This window comes from Salmo trutta, chromosome 17 (genome assembly GCF_901001165.1).
Source record: "Salmo trutta chromosome 17, fSalTru1.1, whole genome shotgun sequence".
NCBI classification, from domain to species: Eukaryota; Metazoa; Chordata; class Actinopteri; order Salmoniformes; family Salmonidae; genus Salmo; species Salmo trutta.
In genome coordinates, this window is record NC_042973.1 from 47,452,332 (window position 1) to 47,470,352 (window position 18,021).

Sequence of the window (18,021 nt, forward strand, 5' to 3'; positions counted from 1 at the left end):
TCAGTTTTACGAGGGTATGTTTGGCAGCATGAGTGAAGGATGCTTTGTTGCGAAATAGGAAGCCAATTCTAGATTTCACTTTGGATTGGAGATGATTGATGTGAGTCTGGAAGGAGAGTTTACAGTCTAACCAGACACCTAGGTATTTGTAGTTGTCCACAAATTCTAAGTTAGAACCGTCCAGAGAAGTTATGCTGGATGGGAGGGCAGGTGCAGGCAGCGATGCAGGCAGCGAAATAACAATTACACACAATGAAATGACAGTAGACAGGGGAGGATAGGACCCACAAGGGTATACAGGTGTCAGGATTTTACTACAATACAGTCTCACTTTACTTCAAGTCATAATGGTTAGAAGTATTCATCTATTATCATCTAATTATTAGGATTTTATGACTTCCGTTATCTGTCTGTCATTCAAACTTCCCCTATGGCTGGATGTCTAATCTACAGAAATAAAATCAAAAGTGACATTGTTAGCGCTGCATAGATGTCTGTTATAGAAGCATTCAAGCATCACCAATAAGCAACGATTTACATTGACTCTTTTCACTCACTGTGTGTGTGCGCCAGTGTGTGTCTTACCGTCGTACTTGGCTAGTACGGCCTGTACGTCTGCGTAGTTCTGTAGCTCTAGCAGCGACTCCAGCAGGTTCTCATGGATATTGAACATACTGAGGAGAGGGAACTCCTTCATTAACTGGAAAACATACAACTGTTGTTACATGTAATACCGGACAGGCAGTGAAACACAACACAGTCAGCAACATGAGTTTAGTTACCCCCCCGCCCAGTCCCACACAGCCTCAGACCTAGCCTGGTCCCAGATCTATTTGTGCTGCCTTGTCATCATCCCCTTTTTACTGTCATGGCGAAATTGACATGACAATGACCATAGGAGATGACATGACAGCACAAGCAGATCTGGGACCAGGCTACCTCAAACCCCCCTCCACAAGCCCCATCAGGCCTACATGGTCTATCTGAGATGGGAGAATTTACATTTGTATTTATTTTTTACATTTACTGATACATGCTCTTATCAAATAACCCCAACTGAATGAATGTCAGAGAATATCATCATTGAAAATGTATAGTGACTGAAAACGTGGGCATATAAAAATGGGGCAAATCCTAACTTTCACTAAAGTAAAATTTTCACTTAGTCCCCCTGAAAATTCAACTAAAGTGGAAACTAGGATTCACCTGTAACATCCTGGCAGCTTGGCGTATACTGTACTTACGTCTCTCATCATTTTGACAGCTTCTCTGGTTCGTCCCAGCTTTCTAGAGCACATGGCCAGTCTCCTCTTAATGTATACCAGAACATTGGTGTCCCTTCCTGAGAGACACAGCACAGCAAAGTTATTTTAACTGGTATAACAGACACATGGACACATGCTTACAGACACATTCAGACAAATCCGTATGTGCGCACCCACAAATGCATTTATTTGCGTATATATAAGTGTTTGAGTGCGGGTGCGTATGTCCGACTGCGTGTGTGTGTGTACTCTACTCACTGTGCTGAGCCTCATACTGCGCTCCGTGGTGTTGAAGCTGTTGGCTGCGTCTGTAGCAACCTTCTCCTGCCTTCACGGCCTGTTTGAAGAGCTTCTCTGCCTCCACGATGGTGGTAGCCTCCTCCTCTGCCAGCAGGATGTATGCTGTCGCACAGCTGAGAGGAACAGAGAGAGAATTTGGGGGGGAAAAAACGACAGCAGAAGATGGCATAGCTGGAAGATAAAACAGGTGGAGACAAGTACCTGCACTAAGCAAAAATATAATAAAAGAAGAGAGTAATGTGCAAATCTGCTGTTTGCACAAGTCAGAAGTAGGTCAATAACCTACTATATTAGCGACAAACAGTATTTTATGTGTGCATCTTACACTTTTCATTCGGGTTGTATACAGCAGAGATGTGGTTGATTCCACTTCACTTCAGTCAATTGAGGTGAAATTATATTTATGAATGATTTATTAATGAAGAGTCCTCATGGAGAAATAATGGGATTATTTACATGCATGAGTAACTGAGGCCAACCATGTTACACAGCGTGATAGCTCTGTAGGTGAAATAAGCACTACTCACTCCTCTAGTTCAAGGGCTTCGTGTGCGGCAGAGATGCGTGCCTGTGGGTTCCTCTCTCTCCACGCTTTCTGCATTACTGAAGACACAAACACGTTAGTTTGTGTTATTGAGGTCAGAGAGGTCACGGTAACACTTGTGAACATGAATCAAACCTTCCTGGAGATAGGGTGAGATCGACTGTGTGTGTGTACACGTGTGTGTCTGTGTGATGTGTTCCTTACTGGCGTCAGCTGGCCGGAGGTGGTCCGAGTCACATGTGAAGAAGGTCTGGTGGTCTTGTGCCGAGAGATTCATGTCGTAGTACGTGAGTGGCTCTCGGCCCGTCACCCACGTATACCTGGAGGGCGCGCGCGCGCACACACACACACACACACACAGTTAAGTTATTTTAACGGTTCTAGAAAAAAAGTCTAGGGGAAGTGAGAGAGAAAGAGAGTTAGGTAGAAGAGAAGACCGATGAGAAGAGCGAAAGAGAAAAGAGAGAAAAAGCTGACGAGGAGGCACTAGGCAGCACTGATCTAATTTATGAGTGTGGGCTCCTGGTGAGGCAGGGATTCTCTCAACCTGTCGGCATTAAAGCTGACACCATGGGACAGCATATCAGCCCCAGCCATTACTACCAATTCTCCAGGGAGAGAGAGCGGGAACACATAGCAGGGCAGAGAAACAGAGAGAGGGAATGAGGGGAACAACAGAAAACAGAGGTTGAGAGCTGGAGAGAGAGAATCAGGAGTTCTTGAGGGAGTGAGGGGGATGAGAAGAAAAAAAATGGAGAGTGAGGGAGGAGAAAGCTAGAAAGGGTGAGGGATCATGTGACTCACCGGTTATACTCCGCCCCTCGAAATAAATTCAGTGGATTTCGCCATACTTTACATTCTGGGGGAACAAAAGGAGAAAGACATTGTTTGGGTGTGTCAGACACAAAGTAGAGTCCTAAGTGTACCTCTGAGCAAGCTAGGGATCAAGTGTACATCATGATATTCCTACACTAAAGTACCTTACAGTAAGGCCATCTCATAGCTTCTATAAACTGTAGGTCTGTACTACCAGACTGCATCCCAAATGCACAAATAAACACCACTAGCCAGTTGCCATCTTAAAATCACTCTCCTTTACCAGACAGAGGAATTACAACAGCAAATAATTATAAAGCCATTTCTCCAATCATGCCGTGTTGATTCAACAAAACACACACACACGCATTGGATTTCTCACTGGTGTGGGAGCAAACAATAAGGTTCTCTATGGTACTAAACGCTCTATTTGGCTGTCGTAGGCCTACATGCTCTAATCAAGTGCGTGGGCAAAACAAAAGAAGACTTCTATGGTAAATGCTCTATCTGTACTAAATGAGCTGGGTTGCGCCTCTATACTTCTGGCTGCAGTAAACGCTCGAGCACAGTGGTTCCCAACCCTTTTTTCAGTTACTGTACCACCAACTGAATTTTGCTCTGCCCGGAGTACCCCCTCGTGTTCATTTTACCAGTAGGCCTATGGTCTCATGAGTCTTCAAGTACCCCCTGTGGATAGGCCAAGTACTCTCAGGGGGTTTAGTAATCCGGGCTGGAAACCACTGCTCTAGTATAAGGGCGAACAATAAGGCCATTTCAATGTGGAGTGGTGAATGCTTCATCTAGGTTGTAAATTCTCCATCTAGTGAATGCTATGTACGTACATACATACATACATACATACACACACGCGTTCACTAGATGGAGCATTTACATATATATCTCGCTCTCCAGTAAATTATTTTTTATATCTAGCGAATGCTCTACTTATCTAGTAAGTCTCTGAGTCTTACCGGACACACTCTGTCGGTTAGAGTCTGCGTCTCCGTTACTGGTGTTTGAGTTGGTTGGGGAGCTGTTGTCCACGCCGCCCAGCAGAGGGCGCAGGTGGCTCACTGACACCTGCTCGATGAAGGAAGTACCGTACTTCCTGAAGTACCACCACTCAAATATCTGATGGGACAGACAGGAGGCAGTTCATTCAGGGATGATTCAGCAGGGTTAGGGCCATAGAGAAACAATATATGTGTGTGTTCTATTCAGTTTTATCTCCATCTCTACATTCAAAGACTCAATCATGGACACACTTACTGACACTTGTGGCTGCTTCGCGTGATCTTTTGTTGTCCCTTTCTTTTTGCCCTTCGTGCCGTTTGTCTGTGCCTAACATTGTTTGTACCATGCTTGTGTTGCTACCATGTGTTGTTGTCATGTTGTGTTGCTACCATGTGTTGTTGTCATGTTCTGTTGTAGTCTTAGGTCTCTCTTGATGTAGTGTCTCTTGTCGTGATGTGTGTTTTGTCCTACATTTCTATTTTTAATTCCAGCCCCCATGCCCATAGGATTGTCTTTTGACACTTGGTAGGCTGTCATTGTAAATAAGAATGTGTTCTTAATTGAATTGCCTAGTTGAATAAAAAGGTTAAAAAATATTTCAAATCTGTCTTCAGGGCTGTGTCGATTCAGTCGAATGCCATTTGGGCTACTTCTTACTACTGAGATTTTGTAATAGTGTCTTTTATTTTGGTACGCTGCTTTAAGTACAACATAACCCAAACTAACATAGCATAATGTTTGGAAGTTAGAGGTCAAAATACTGTATTAATGAAGAGACAAATTGCACGTCCGATACAAATGTATACACATGTTGCACACAGGCAATCACACACATTAGATACTTCTATTTTAGCATTGCCTAATCAAGACAGTGCCCGACATGCAACTCAGACTCTGTGTCCGCACGCACACACACACACTCCTTGACCTTAATGGTCTTAATCCATACACACCAATGGTATCGCTTTCTTATCTAGGCTACTTCTGGAGCTGGCGATACAGTAATGTACTGTCCTAAAGTGACCATTCAATTATCTAAACCTCTCCAGTCTCCACTGACTGTAATTAATATAACTGATATACATCTGTATTGCAATACATCACAGCCGAGCCCAGTACACAGAAATTCTTCTCTGCTGTAATTATTCATAGGACACATTAAGAGACTCATCGTCGTTTCCAGGCAACTAAACAAACTGGCCAATCTACGGAGAGAGGTATGGGGTTCGCTAGGTTGTAGCCCTTCTCTTTTTCTTCTCCTTGTAAGGAAGACCATTGTAGCACAGTTCAATCACTGCACTACAGACAAATGAGGGCTCAAATTGGTGATCCTGTGTGGCTCAGGTGGCGAGAGCACGGCGATAGCAACACCAGTGTTGTGGGATCAATTCCCACTGGCATCACATAATATTTAAGTGTAGTGTGGGCTACGCACTCCCTGTGCTGTAAGTCAGTTGCTTTGGATAAAATTGTCTGCTAAATGGCATAGATTATCATATACTAAAATGTACGCACTCACTGTAAGTCGCACTGGATAAACGTGCTAAATGTTATAATATTATCAACTTACCAGTATGAGTCCAGATATCAAGGAGGAGGTCCCTGTCAGAGCCACGTAGAACTTGGGGGTTAGGGTGTTCAGAAACATGCTTACTATAGAGGAGACACAGAAAAACACAAACACTGTTAGCAATGATGTATCAAAAAAAGGCAAACACAGCTTTGTTCAATTCGTAGCGGAAATGTGTATTGTAGCATACATCCTTTCTATTACCATTATATTAGGCTATATTCCAGCTAGCTATGATACGGTAGGGTCGTTCCATCTGATTTCAATCATTTTCGGACTGCACACCTTTTGATTTGAAACGAAACCTTTCACACATTTGCCCATGGTGGAAGTTTTTCGGAAAGCAACTTCTCGGACCTGAACGCCAAAACATTCAGGAAATGTTGGTGCTCAAAGCTGGCCCATTTCGCATACCCCGCCCTACAATGAAATGTCCATGTCTTAGTCACCAAAATAGATAAACAGTTGAGTTTGATTTCATTTGAAAACTTACAAACATGGTTGTCTTGCTATTCAAGGATTTATTGAAAAAATGCTGCAAATATATATATATTTATTTGTTGTTTAAAAGTCAATTATCTAAAAGTATGAACTCCGATTTTTCTCAGTTTCAAAATGTTGTAGCTTAGACCCTATTTGACATCTGATATATGTGTTATTCCCATCATCAGTTGAGACACGGCATAACTCTTGAATAGAGGGTGTTTCATTTCAATCATAGAAAGAGAATTCAAAGAATGGACCTATCCCTTCAGACCCCTGCGATTTAGCTGGTATACCATTAACATTTACATTTGATTGAAACTTTAACTTCCAATTACTACCAGCAAGATGTCCATCGATCCACCCACCGTCTATTCTATTATCTATATTTCTATGATTTCATTAGGTTTCCTATGGAAGATTATCCGTTGTTATACGTTAAACTGTCAATCTCACTCAAGTCACCATTCATTGATGTGTGGACCTCCCACCATCTTTGTGGTAACATTTTAAAGTTGAAATTGTAACTTTATTCACATTTTAGTACATTTATCAGCCAAAACATGACACCCATCCTGTATTCGAAAGTTTGCTGTGTCTCAACCGATGACGGACACAACAAACACCTCAGAGGATGTAAAATAGGGTTTAAGCTCCAACATACAGTACCAGTCAAAAGTTTGGACATACCTACTCATTCAAGGGTTCTTTATTTTAATATTTTCCACATTGTAGAATAATAGTGAAGACATCAAAACTATGATATAACATATGGAATTATGCAGTAACCAAAATATTTTAGATTCTTCAAAGTAGCCACCCTTTGCCTTGACAGCTTTGCACACTCTTGGCATTTTCTCAACCAGCTTCATGAGGTAGTCACCTGAAATGCATTTCAATTAACAGGTGTGCCTTGTTAAAAGTTAAGTTAAGAAATTCCACAAGTTAATGCATTTGAGCCAATCAGTTGATGTGACAAGGTATTGGTGGTATACAGAAGATAGCCCTATTTGGTAAAAGACCAAGTCCATATAATGACAAGAACAGCTCAAATAAGCAAAGAGAAAGAAAGAGTCCATCATTACGTTAAGGTCAGTCAATCCGGAAAATGTCAAGAACTTTGAAAGTTTCTTCAAGTGCAGTCGCAAAAACCATAAAGCGCAATGATGAAACTGGTTATCTTGAGGACCGCCACAGGAAAGGAAGACCCAGAGTTACCTCTGCCGCAGAGGATAAGTTCATTAGAGTTATCAGCCTCAGAAATTGGCAAATAACTGCACCTCAGATTGCAGCCCAAATAAATGATTCACAGAGTTCAAGTAGCAGACATCTCAACATCAACTGTTCAGAGGCGATTGCGTGAGCATTCTGCAGCGATACACCATTCCACCTTTTGTTTTTCAACAGGACTAAGACCCAAAAGACACCTCCAGGCTGTGTAAAGGCTTTTTGACCAAGAAGGAGAGTGATGGAGTGCTGCATCCGATGACCTGGCCTCCACAATCACCCGACCTCAACCCAATTGAGATTGTATGGGATGAGTTGGACCGCAGAGTGAAGGAAGAGCAGCCAACAAGTGCTCAGCATATGTGGGAACTCCTTCAAGACTGTTGGAAAAGCATTCCAGGTGACTACCTCATGAAGCTGGTTGAGAGAATACCAAGAGTGTGCAAAGCCGTCATCAAGGCAAAGGGTGGCTACTTTGAAGAAGCTAAAATATATTTTGATTTGTTTCACACTTTTTTGGTTACTACATGATTCCATATGTGGTTTTTCATCGTTTTGATATCTCCACTATTATTCTACAATGTTTGAAAATAGTAAAAATAAAGAAAAACCCTTGAATAAGTAGGTATGTCAAACATTTTGACTGGTACTGTATATGAACATTAAGAAAAAAAATGGGCATTTATGCATTTTTAGAAAATGTACATTTAATCTTAAAATGTTTTTTTATTTATGAGTCATAAAACAGTTTGACAACCATGTTTGTAAGCTTTCAAATGATATCAAACTCAACCATTCATCTTTTTCAGTGATGAAGACATAGAAGGCTCGTGGTAGGGTGGCATATCAAAATGCACTCTCTCCTGAATGTTTTGGGACTCAGGTCTAAAAAGTAACTTTCTGACCACTTGTACCCAATGTTCCCTCTAATATTTTTCGGCACTGAGCAAATTTCAGGTCTGTTGAGCGCAAACTTGAACCTTGTGAAATTTCTGGTTTGCGTTTACTGTGAACACTGAGGCTGTACCCACTTTAATTTACTGTTTTAACAGTGGCTAAGTAGCCTACTGTGGCTAGCCAATCATAACGTAGGCCTACCAGAGTTGCCTACCATGAAAAACAATGGAGAAAATGCATCATATAACATTTTAACATGGAAATAGATGTTCTCTCATTCAGCTCATGGTAGCAGCCAATGTAGGCCTACATTCCACGAGACTTATGAAAAAAACATGCAGGGCTTGACATTAACCGATTTATCCATTTGTCTTTCAGACAAGGAGGTGACTGAACATTTTGTTGTGTTGTTTGATGCAAGAAACCACTTTACAAAATAAAATTCATTATTATTCTCATATCATTATTACAGAGAATCAGACAAATTATGTTACCCTCTGCCTATTGGTTACTTAGCTTATTCAAGACGGTCTCAAATTACAACACCGTCCCTTTAAGACATAAAAAGCTATTCACCTGACTTGCTTTTCAAAGATGGCTTGAAATGCACACGTTTTGTGCTCTTGTAGGAAGCAATCACTCACCCATTGCTGAATACAAATTAGCTACTCACTAACTAGCAAATAATATGAACAAATGCGCATACGTGGCTACATGCAGCTCTCGCTTCGATCTCAAAACAAAAGCAGAATAATTGCGACCGCTCATGCAGTAAAACAGTCTAGTTCAAAGCGAATGGTACAAATCCATATATAGCAATGGTCTATTTGCATATAAGTCTACTGCAGCTCTGATCGGTTATGGCGAACTGGTCTGTGTAGAGTACGGGCCCGAGTTGTGCCTGTCAATGCAATAGAATCCTACTACGATGCACTCTGCCTACAACATCTCTTGCCTAGTTCGTTATGTCACATTGAAAGTGACTAATATTGCATTGATTCGATCACAATTCCCACAGTAAAGGGAAACATTGATTGTGTTAACTAACGGGGAAAACTCTAGAAAGTTGAGTGAAGTTCAATCTCATGCTTCTCTGCTGGCAGTCCCTGGGGAGCTGCCCGGAGCTTAGAGGGAACATTTCTTCTACCATGGGCAAACACGTATAGAAGGTTTGGTTCTAATCAAAAGTGCAGTCAGAAAGTGATTGAATGCATATGGAATGACCTAGTATTGAGGATCTCATGATAAAGGGTTTTTACACACACTTTCATGCAACACGACAGGGGAGATCAGCATAGTGGTGTCAGTGTCACGGCAATGTCACAATGTTCACTGCTAGGTGTGCTAGCCATCAAACACATGACTAACATGGGATACACTACACATGGGATCAACCTAGACTAAAGCCCTGCTATGCAGACTGAAGAGGCAAATCCTTAAAACCAGATCATCCCATAATGAGGTGGCCAGTGATGAGATCTGTGGGAGCTTTTGGCCTGGATGGTGGAATGTGGATACTGTAGTAGTACGCCAGGATGTACAGTACATCATGTACTGGCAAGAAAAAAAGATGTGGAAACACAATGCTGGTAAGGTGAATGATGTAAAAACTGGTTTCAAATTGGGTTTTAGGCAGATGGGCAACAGAACTAGGCCAGGCGGCTTTCTCCACATCATTTATGGTAGGGGAAACACTGGTGTAGTTGTCAGTGGCGGTAGATAACAGGGTGGTTGGGTGTCCCTTCTCAAGGAGCCAGTTGTAGAGAGAGAGGCTGGGACAAAGACACCACTCAGACATGCCTCGCGCCCTTCTATTAACCACACACACACGGCCAGTCCATCCTACTACTACACTGCAGCACCAGCTGTAGCTATTCCTCTCTCTGGAGTGGCTTCCTTCTCCTCCTGAGAGGGTAGCATTATGGAGCAGCCAAAGCCTCACCGACCTAAAACAGGCTACACTCTATGGGAGAGGAAGTTACCAGATGGAGAGAGAGTGGCGAACAGTAGGCCTATGTACTCGTAAATGTGGGGGCGGGTTGCCTTACACCTTGTACCGGTGAAGATGCAGCTGGCCTCCAGTGTGTACAGCCTCGTGAAAGACTGAATATGTAGGATGATGATGTTGCAGAAGCGGACACAGGTTCAAGTCTGTCTGACCTCATAACACAGAGGAAATGAAACGTCCACGTGTGATGAATAGGACTAGATGCAATGAATCGTTTTGGGTCTTGGCTCAGTTGAGTTGCATCATAATTGACACTGCAACATATCAACACTTCACTCACAAAGTTTCATTATTAAACTGTTGTTGGAGATTGAATCATGATGGTGACATCAGTAAAAAGGGCAATTAAGATCTAGCTGGCCCACCATCGGTTGCCCCATGTCTACAGAAAATGTCAACTGGCTTAATAATCAAGACAACAAAATGTCATTGCAGACCAATAGATGTGACCTTTAGTAAGGATGGGACACCCGGGTGACCGCTGTTCTAATCAGAATGATAATGGAAGCAGGGCACGCTCGCAGAAACGTTGTGTAAATACAAAATATACCACAGAACATGCATGCGGCAGTTTTCACGCAACAGTTGGCATTTATAAAAAGGCAGCAGCTGCGCATCTGACTTTTTCTGAATCTTTAGTCTGCCTAAAGAACATGCAGGATCCCTAAACGCATCTGCAGATGACGTTCTGCGCAGGTTTATATTCTCATCCTTACACGTAGAGAAAAGGCTTCTCAGGCGAATGGTAAATCGCTTAATACATTTAGGTCAAAGGTGAATCAATGTCTGCAAGATCACATAATGATAGTATTCTACATTACAGAACCAAATATAAAATAGCATACTATAACGTTACCGTAAGACAAAAACAAGTTTTTGTCAACAAGTGAAAACGTCCACGCAGCATCTGCATACCAACCATTTCATCGCAATCAGTTTCATGTGTACATGCATTTAGATCTTGAGTTATACATTGCTGTTTCGAAATAACCTACAGTGTGTTGTTTTAAATTATGTACTGTGAGCAAATTCTGAAGTAGATGGTGTTAAAGCATGAAACAACGAGACTCTCACTGCTGATAAGCTGAGGTACTCACAGTGGGAGACCCTTTCTTCTCTTGTTAGAACAAAAGCAGTACCTGCTGCGAGCCGAACTGGTACGAACGAACTTAACAATTCAACTTGTAGAATTGCAATGCTCATCAGTGGCCAACAACTTGACTTTGAAACAATTAGAGTGCACAAACTCCCATGCACCGGTGGACTTACCATTAGACAGAAGAGGCAATTTCCTCAGGCCTCACATCATCAAGGTGCCTCAAGAGCTGGCCATTAATATTTATTTCATTATATTACAAACATTATATACAGTACCAGTCAATTGTTTGGACACACCTACTCATTCAAGGGATTTTCTTTATTTTTTACCTTCTCCTACATTGTAGAATAATAGTGAAGACATAAAAACTATGGAAATAACACATATGGAATCATGTAGTAATCAAAAAAGTGTGAAACATATCAAAATATAATTTAGATTTGAGATTCTTCAAAGTAGCCACCCTTTGCCTTGATGACAGCTTTGCACACTCTTGGCATTCTCTCAACCAACTTCACCTGGAATGCTTGAAGGAGTTCTCACATATGCTGAGCACTTGTAGGCTGCTTCTCCCGCACTTTGCTGTCCAACTCAACCCAAACCAAATCAATTGGGTTGAAGTTGGGTGATTGTGGAGCCCAGGTCATCTGATGCAGCACTCCATCACTCTCTTTCTTGGTCAAATAGCCCTTACACAGCCTGGAGGTGAGTTGGGTCATAGTCCTGTTGAAAAACAAAGCACCCCCACACCATCACACCACCTCCTCCATGCTTCACGGTGGGAACCACACGTCTCGATGATCCGTTCACCAACTGCGTCACACAAATTTGGGCTCATCAGACCAAAAGACAGATTTCCACTGGTCTAATGTCCATTGCTCATGTTTCTTGGCCCAAGCAAGTCTTCTTCTTATTGGTGTCGTTTAGCAGTGGTTTCTTTGCAGCAAATCGACTATAAAGGTAGTTGTTAAGCTGGAGCCGAAGAGGATGGCTGACAATTTACATGCCCGTAACCAATCGTTTTTTTGCGTTGTTTGTAACTTGTTTTTTAAATTATTTTGTACATAATGTTGCTGCTACCATCTGTTATGACCAAAAATAACTTCTGGACATCAAAACTAGGATTACTAACCACAAACTGGAAGATATACTGCTCTCCCGGGAACAGGCCCAGATCACTGTAATTTGCGTTAAGAAAAGAGGACGCAGATCAGGGTGCCTTTTGAGAATCCGTAGCCGAGCGAGTAAACTCCCACTGCCAACAATTGTACTTGCTAACATGCAATCATTGGAAAATAAAACCGATGACCTACGATTACCCTACCTGTAGGGAGGAGGTCAGAGAACTGGCAGTGTGGTGCGAGGACAACAACCTCTCCCTCATTGTGAGCAAGACAAAGGAGCTGATCATGGACTACATGAAAAGGCAGGCCAAACAGGCCCCCATTAACCTCTATGGGACCGGCGGGACGAATTCGTCCCACCTACGTAACAGCCAGTTGAATCCTGTGGCGCGATTTTCAAAACGTTTGAAATGCTATTACTTCAATTTCTCAAACATATGACTATTTTACAGCTATTTAAAGACAAGACTCTCGTTAATCTAACCCCACTGTCCGATTTCAAAAAGGCTTTACAACGAAAGCAAAACATTAGATTATGTCAGCAGAGTACCCAGCCAGAAATAATCAGACACCCATTTTTCAAGCTAGCATATAATGTCACAAAAACCCAGAAGACAGCTAAATGCAGCACTAACCTTTTATGATCTTCATCAGATGACACACCTAGGACATTATGTTATACAATACATGCATGTCTGTTCAATCAAGTTCATATTTATATCAAAAACCAGCTTTTTACATTAGCATGTGACGTTCAGAAAAAGCATACCCCCCGCAAACTTCCGGGGAATTTACTAACAATTTACTAACTTACTCACGATAAACGTTCACAAAAAGCATAACAATTATTTTAAGAATTATAGATACATTACTCCTCTATGCACTCGATATGTCCGATTTTAAAATAGCTTTTCGGATCAAGCACATTTTGCAATAATCTAAGTACATAGCCCGGCATCACAGGGCTAGCTATTTAGACACACACCCAGGTCAGCCTCCACCAAAATCACATTTCCTATAAGAAAAATGTTCTTACCTTGCTTGTTCTTCGTCAGAATACACTGCCAGGACTTCTACTTCAATAACAAATGTTGGTTTGGTCCCAAATAATCCATCGTTATATCCAAACAGCGACGTTTTGTTCGTGAGTTCTAGACACTATCAGAATGCTTCATCACGGTCTCGCGCCAAACCTAGCACTCGCCTCTGAGCCAACAGCGAAGGCTGAGGCTCAGCTCCCCGCAACAGAACCCAGTTGGGGAGAGGTCATGGATAGCCTCCATTCCCTCCCCTCACGGTCTGACGACGTAGTGTCAGGTGAAGACGAGTTATGGGGGATGATGATCGGATATCCTCGAGATAGTTTACGAGATGGGGGCAGACAACCGCGTTCTCCCGCCTTCAGGTCTGACAGCATCGAGAGCAGTGAAGGCACGTTGCTTACACCCAGTCTCTAAGCCTTTAGCTCGTTCTAGGACATGTCGTCTACTATGCTAAAGATCCTTTAGGGCAGCTAAGCTAGCCACTGAGAAGCATATTATTCCATCTTTCACTTTACTACTGCCCTTGGCATCCCTAAGCGAGTGTGTGGATTGTGTCCTACCAGCCCCGGTTCACGGCCACAGTCTGCTCATTGGCTTTTCAGGTTCAAGTACCGAACCCCATCCTTTGACCTAGGTCAACATTTTCTCATTGTCGCACCTTGGAGCCTATGGATTTTAACCTGTGTCCTTCCCCAGAAGGGCATCCCCGTTGATGTTCAGTACGTGCATCTACACTACCGTTCAAAAGTTTGGGGACACTTAGAAATGTCCTTGTTTTTCATGAAAACATACATGAAATGAGTTGCAAAATGAATTGGAAATAGTCAAGACAAGGTTATAAATAATGATTTTTAATTGAAATAATAATTGTGTCCTTCAAACTTTGCTTTTGTCAAAGAATCCTCCATTTGCAGAAATTACAGCAATGCAGACCTTTGGCATTCTAGTTGTCAGTTTGAGGTAATCTGAAGAGATTTTCACCCCATGCTTCCTGAAGCACCTCCCACAAGTTGGATTGGCATTTCTTACGTACCATACGGTCAAGCTGCTCCCACAACAGCTCAATAGGGTTGAGATCCGGTGACTGTGCTGGCCACTCCATTATAGACAGAATACCAGCCGACTGCTTCTTCCCTAAATAGTTCTTGCATAGTTTGGAGCTGTGCTTTGGGTCATTGTCCTGTTGTAGGAGGAAATTGGCTCCAATTAAAACGCCATCCACAGGGTATGGCATGGCATTGCAAAATGGAGTGATAGCCTTCCTTCAAGATCCCTTCTACCCTGTACAAATCTCCCACTTTACAACCACCAAAGCATCTTTTCATTTTCTCTGCGTCTCACGAATGTTCTTCTTTGTGATCTGAACATCTCAAACTTAGATTCGTCTGTCCATGGCACTTTTATCCAATCTTCTTCTGTCCAGTGTGTGTTCTTTTGCCCATCTAATCTTTTATTTTTATTGGCCAATCTGAGATATGGCTTTTTCTTTGCAACTCGGCCTATAAGGCCAGCATCCCTGAGTCACCTCTTCACTGTTGACGTTGAGACTGGTGTTTTGTGGGTACAATTTAATGAAGCTGCCAGTTGAGGACTTGTGAGGTGTCTGTTTCTCAAACTTGACACTAATGTACTTGTCCTCTTGCTCAGTTGTGCACAGGGGCCTAACACTCCTCTTTCCATTCTGGTTAGAGAAATTTTGTGAAGGGAGTAGTACTTGCATTGTATGAGATCTTCAGTTTCTTGCCAACTTCTCGCATTTCTCAGAACAAGAATAGACTGACGAGTTTCAGAAGAAAGTTTTGTTTCTGGCCATTTTGAGCCTGTAATCAAACCCACAAATGCTGATGCTCCAGATACTCAACTAGTCTGAAGAAGGTTGTATTGCTTCTTTAAATCAGTACAACAGTTTTCAGCTGTGCTAACATAATTGCAAAAGGGTTTTCTAATGATCAATTAACCTTTTAAAAAAATAAACTTGGATTAGGAAACAACGTGCCATTGGAACACAGGAGTGATGGTTGCTGATAATGGGCCTCTGTACGCCTATGTAGATATTCCATAAAAAATCTGCAGTTTCCAGCTTCAATAGTCATTTACAATGTCTACACTGTATTTCTGATCATTTTGATGTTATTTTAATGGATTTTTTATTTTTTTAACAAGGACATTTCTAAGTGACCCCAAACTTTTGAACTGTAGTGTATATTGTAATGGCCTTCATATGAGCATCATCACACTATGTGAGTATATTGTAGTGGTGTCCATCTTAACTCCTAACCATATGATATCAGCAGTCTTTCATGCCAAAGCTGTATACTGAGGCAGAGATCGATCAATCAATACCACTCGGTCTTTAACTACAGGTCACCTTCACCACAAAAAAAATGCAGTGCCTCACACAATATATACACAAGGACGCCATTATAAGATGAGTTATTTTGGTCTATATCTCAGCTGGGCAAGTTATTCAGTCTAATATGATTGTCAAAGGGTAAAAGAGACTTATCACAATAAGGTGGCTTGGACCATTTGGTCAGACTTGTGTGGCTGTAGTCAGCTCATTCGTTACCAAAACACTGTACCCTCGCAAAATCAACACATTCAGCCTCCTTTTGGTGCTGGTCTGTATCCACTCTGTACATCCACCATTTCTAGGTGCATTTCCCATAGAAACCGCTACGCTCTACAGTGTAGTGAAAAAGGCCATTGAAATGAAACCAGGAAAGAGGAGCAGCAGTCAATACCCAAACCTAACAACGAACCTGTGTTTACTGTACATGTGCCACAAAGGGCTTTATGACAGAGAAATATGCCTCAGCACCCCTTAACACGATCCCGCAGGTGAAGAAGCCAGATGTGGAGGTCCTGGGCTGGTGTGGTTACAAGTGATCTGCGGTTGAGGCCAGTTGGACGTACTGCCAAATTCTCTAAAACGATGTTGGAGGCGGCTTATGGTAGAAAAATGTACATTAAAGCCTTGTTCTCAGATTAGCTTTGTTAAAATCCCCAGCTACAATAAATGCAGTTTCAGGATGTATGGTTTCCAGTTTACATAGAGTCCAGGGAAGTTATTTCAGGGCCGTCGAGGTATCTGCTTGGGGGGGATATACACGGCTGTGACTATAATCGAAGAGAATTCTCTTGGTTGATAATGCAGTCGGCATTTGATTGTAAGGAATTGTAGGTCAGGTGAACAAAAGGACTCAAGTTCCTGTATGTTGTTAAGATCACACCATGAGTCGTTAATCATAAGGCATACACCCCCGCCCTCCTTATCAGAGAGTTGTTTGCTACTGTCGGCGCGATGCGTGAAGAAACCGGGTGGCTGTACCGACTGACAACATATCCCGAGTGAGCCCTGTTTCCATGAAACAGAGAATGTTATAATCTCTAATGTCTCTCTGGAAGACCTTGTTGTCAAGAGATTGGACATTGGCGAGTAATATGCTCGGAAGCGGTGTATGCTGTGCTCGTCCTCCTCAGTCTGACCAGTAGGCCGCTCTGATGGCCTCTCCTGCGGCGACCGCATTGTTTTGGATCGGCCTCTGGGATAAGATCCCACATCCAGGGTGGAAGTCCAAACAAAGGATCCGCTTCGGGAAGTCGTATTCCCGGTCGTAATGTTGATAAATTGACATCGCTTTTATATCCAACAGTTCTTCCTGGCTGTATGTAATAACACTTGAGATATTCTGGGCTAACAACGTAAGAAATAATACATTAAAAAAAAATTACTGCATAGTCACCTCTCTTCAGGTCCTTAGGAAACTCTCTGTCGGCGCCATTATTGGGGACAACATTGATGTATGCGCTGACTCAGTGAGCGAGTTTATTAGCAAGTGCATCAGTGATGTTGTACCCACTGACTATTAAAACCTTCCCTAACCAGAAACCGTGGATTGATAGCAGCATTCAAGCAAAACTGAAAGCGCGAACCACCACTTTTAAATCATGGCAAGGCGACTGGAAACATGAACGAATACAAACAGTGTAGCTATTCCCTCCTCAAGGCAATCAAACAAGCAAAGTGTCAGTAGAGAGACATAGTAGAGTCGCAATTCAACGGCTCAAACACAAGACGTATGTGGCAGGGTCTATAGTCAATCACGGATTACAAAAAGGAAACAAGCTTTGTCGCGGACATCGACGTCTTGCTCCCAGACAAATTAAATAACTTCTTTGCGCGTTTTGAGGACAATACAGTGCCACGGCCCGCTACCAAAGCCTTTCGGCTCTCCTTCACCATGGCCAACGTGAGTAAAACATTTAAACGTATTAACCCTCGCAAGGCTGCCGGCCCAGACGGCATCCCTAGCCGCGTCCTCAGAGCATGCGCAGACCAGCTAGCTAGTGTGTTAACAGACATATTCAATCAATCCCTATCCCAGTCTGCTGTGCCCACATGCTTCAAGATGGCCACCATAGCTTTCTTGGGAACAGGAACAAAGGTAACTGAACTAAATGACTATCGCCCCGTAGCACTCACTTGTCATCATGAAGTGCTTTGAGAGACTAGTTAGGGATCATATCACCTCCACCCTACCTGACACCCTAGACCCACTCCAATTTGCTTACCGCCCCAATAGGTCCACAGACGACGCAATCACCATTGCACTGCACACTGCTCAATC

The 18,021-nt window shown here is 42.5% G+C and overlaps 1 protein-coding gene across 5 annotated transcripts in view; it reads right to left on the reverse strand.

Annotated features, from left to right (window-relative positions):
- Positions 1-18,021, reverse strand: part of LOC115152319 (suppressor of tumorigenicity 7 protein homolog) — a 73,604-nt gene that overhangs the window by 10,986 nt on the left and 44,597 nt on the right. For all 5 annotated transcript variants that reach the window (XM_029697087.1, XM_029697089.1, XM_029697085.1 and 2 more), the window contains 8 exons: positions 5,510-5,592; positions 3,897-4,056; positions 2,914-2,968; positions 2,314-2,429; positions 2,093-2,168; positions 1,524-1,678; positions 1,245-1,342; positions 586-715 (listed from right to left, as the gene is read on the reverse strand). In XM_029697087.1, the coding sequence (XP_029552947.1) occupies positions 586-715; positions 1,245-1,342; positions 1,524-1,678; positions 2,093-2,168; positions 2,314-2,429; positions 2,914-2,968; positions 3,897-4,056; positions 5,510-5,592 (873 nt within the window). The remainder of the gene's footprint in view (positions 1-585; positions 716-1,244; positions 1,343-1,523; positions 1,679-2,092; positions 2,169-2,313; positions 2,430-2,913; positions 2,969-3,896; positions 4,057-5,509; positions 5,593-18,021) is intronic.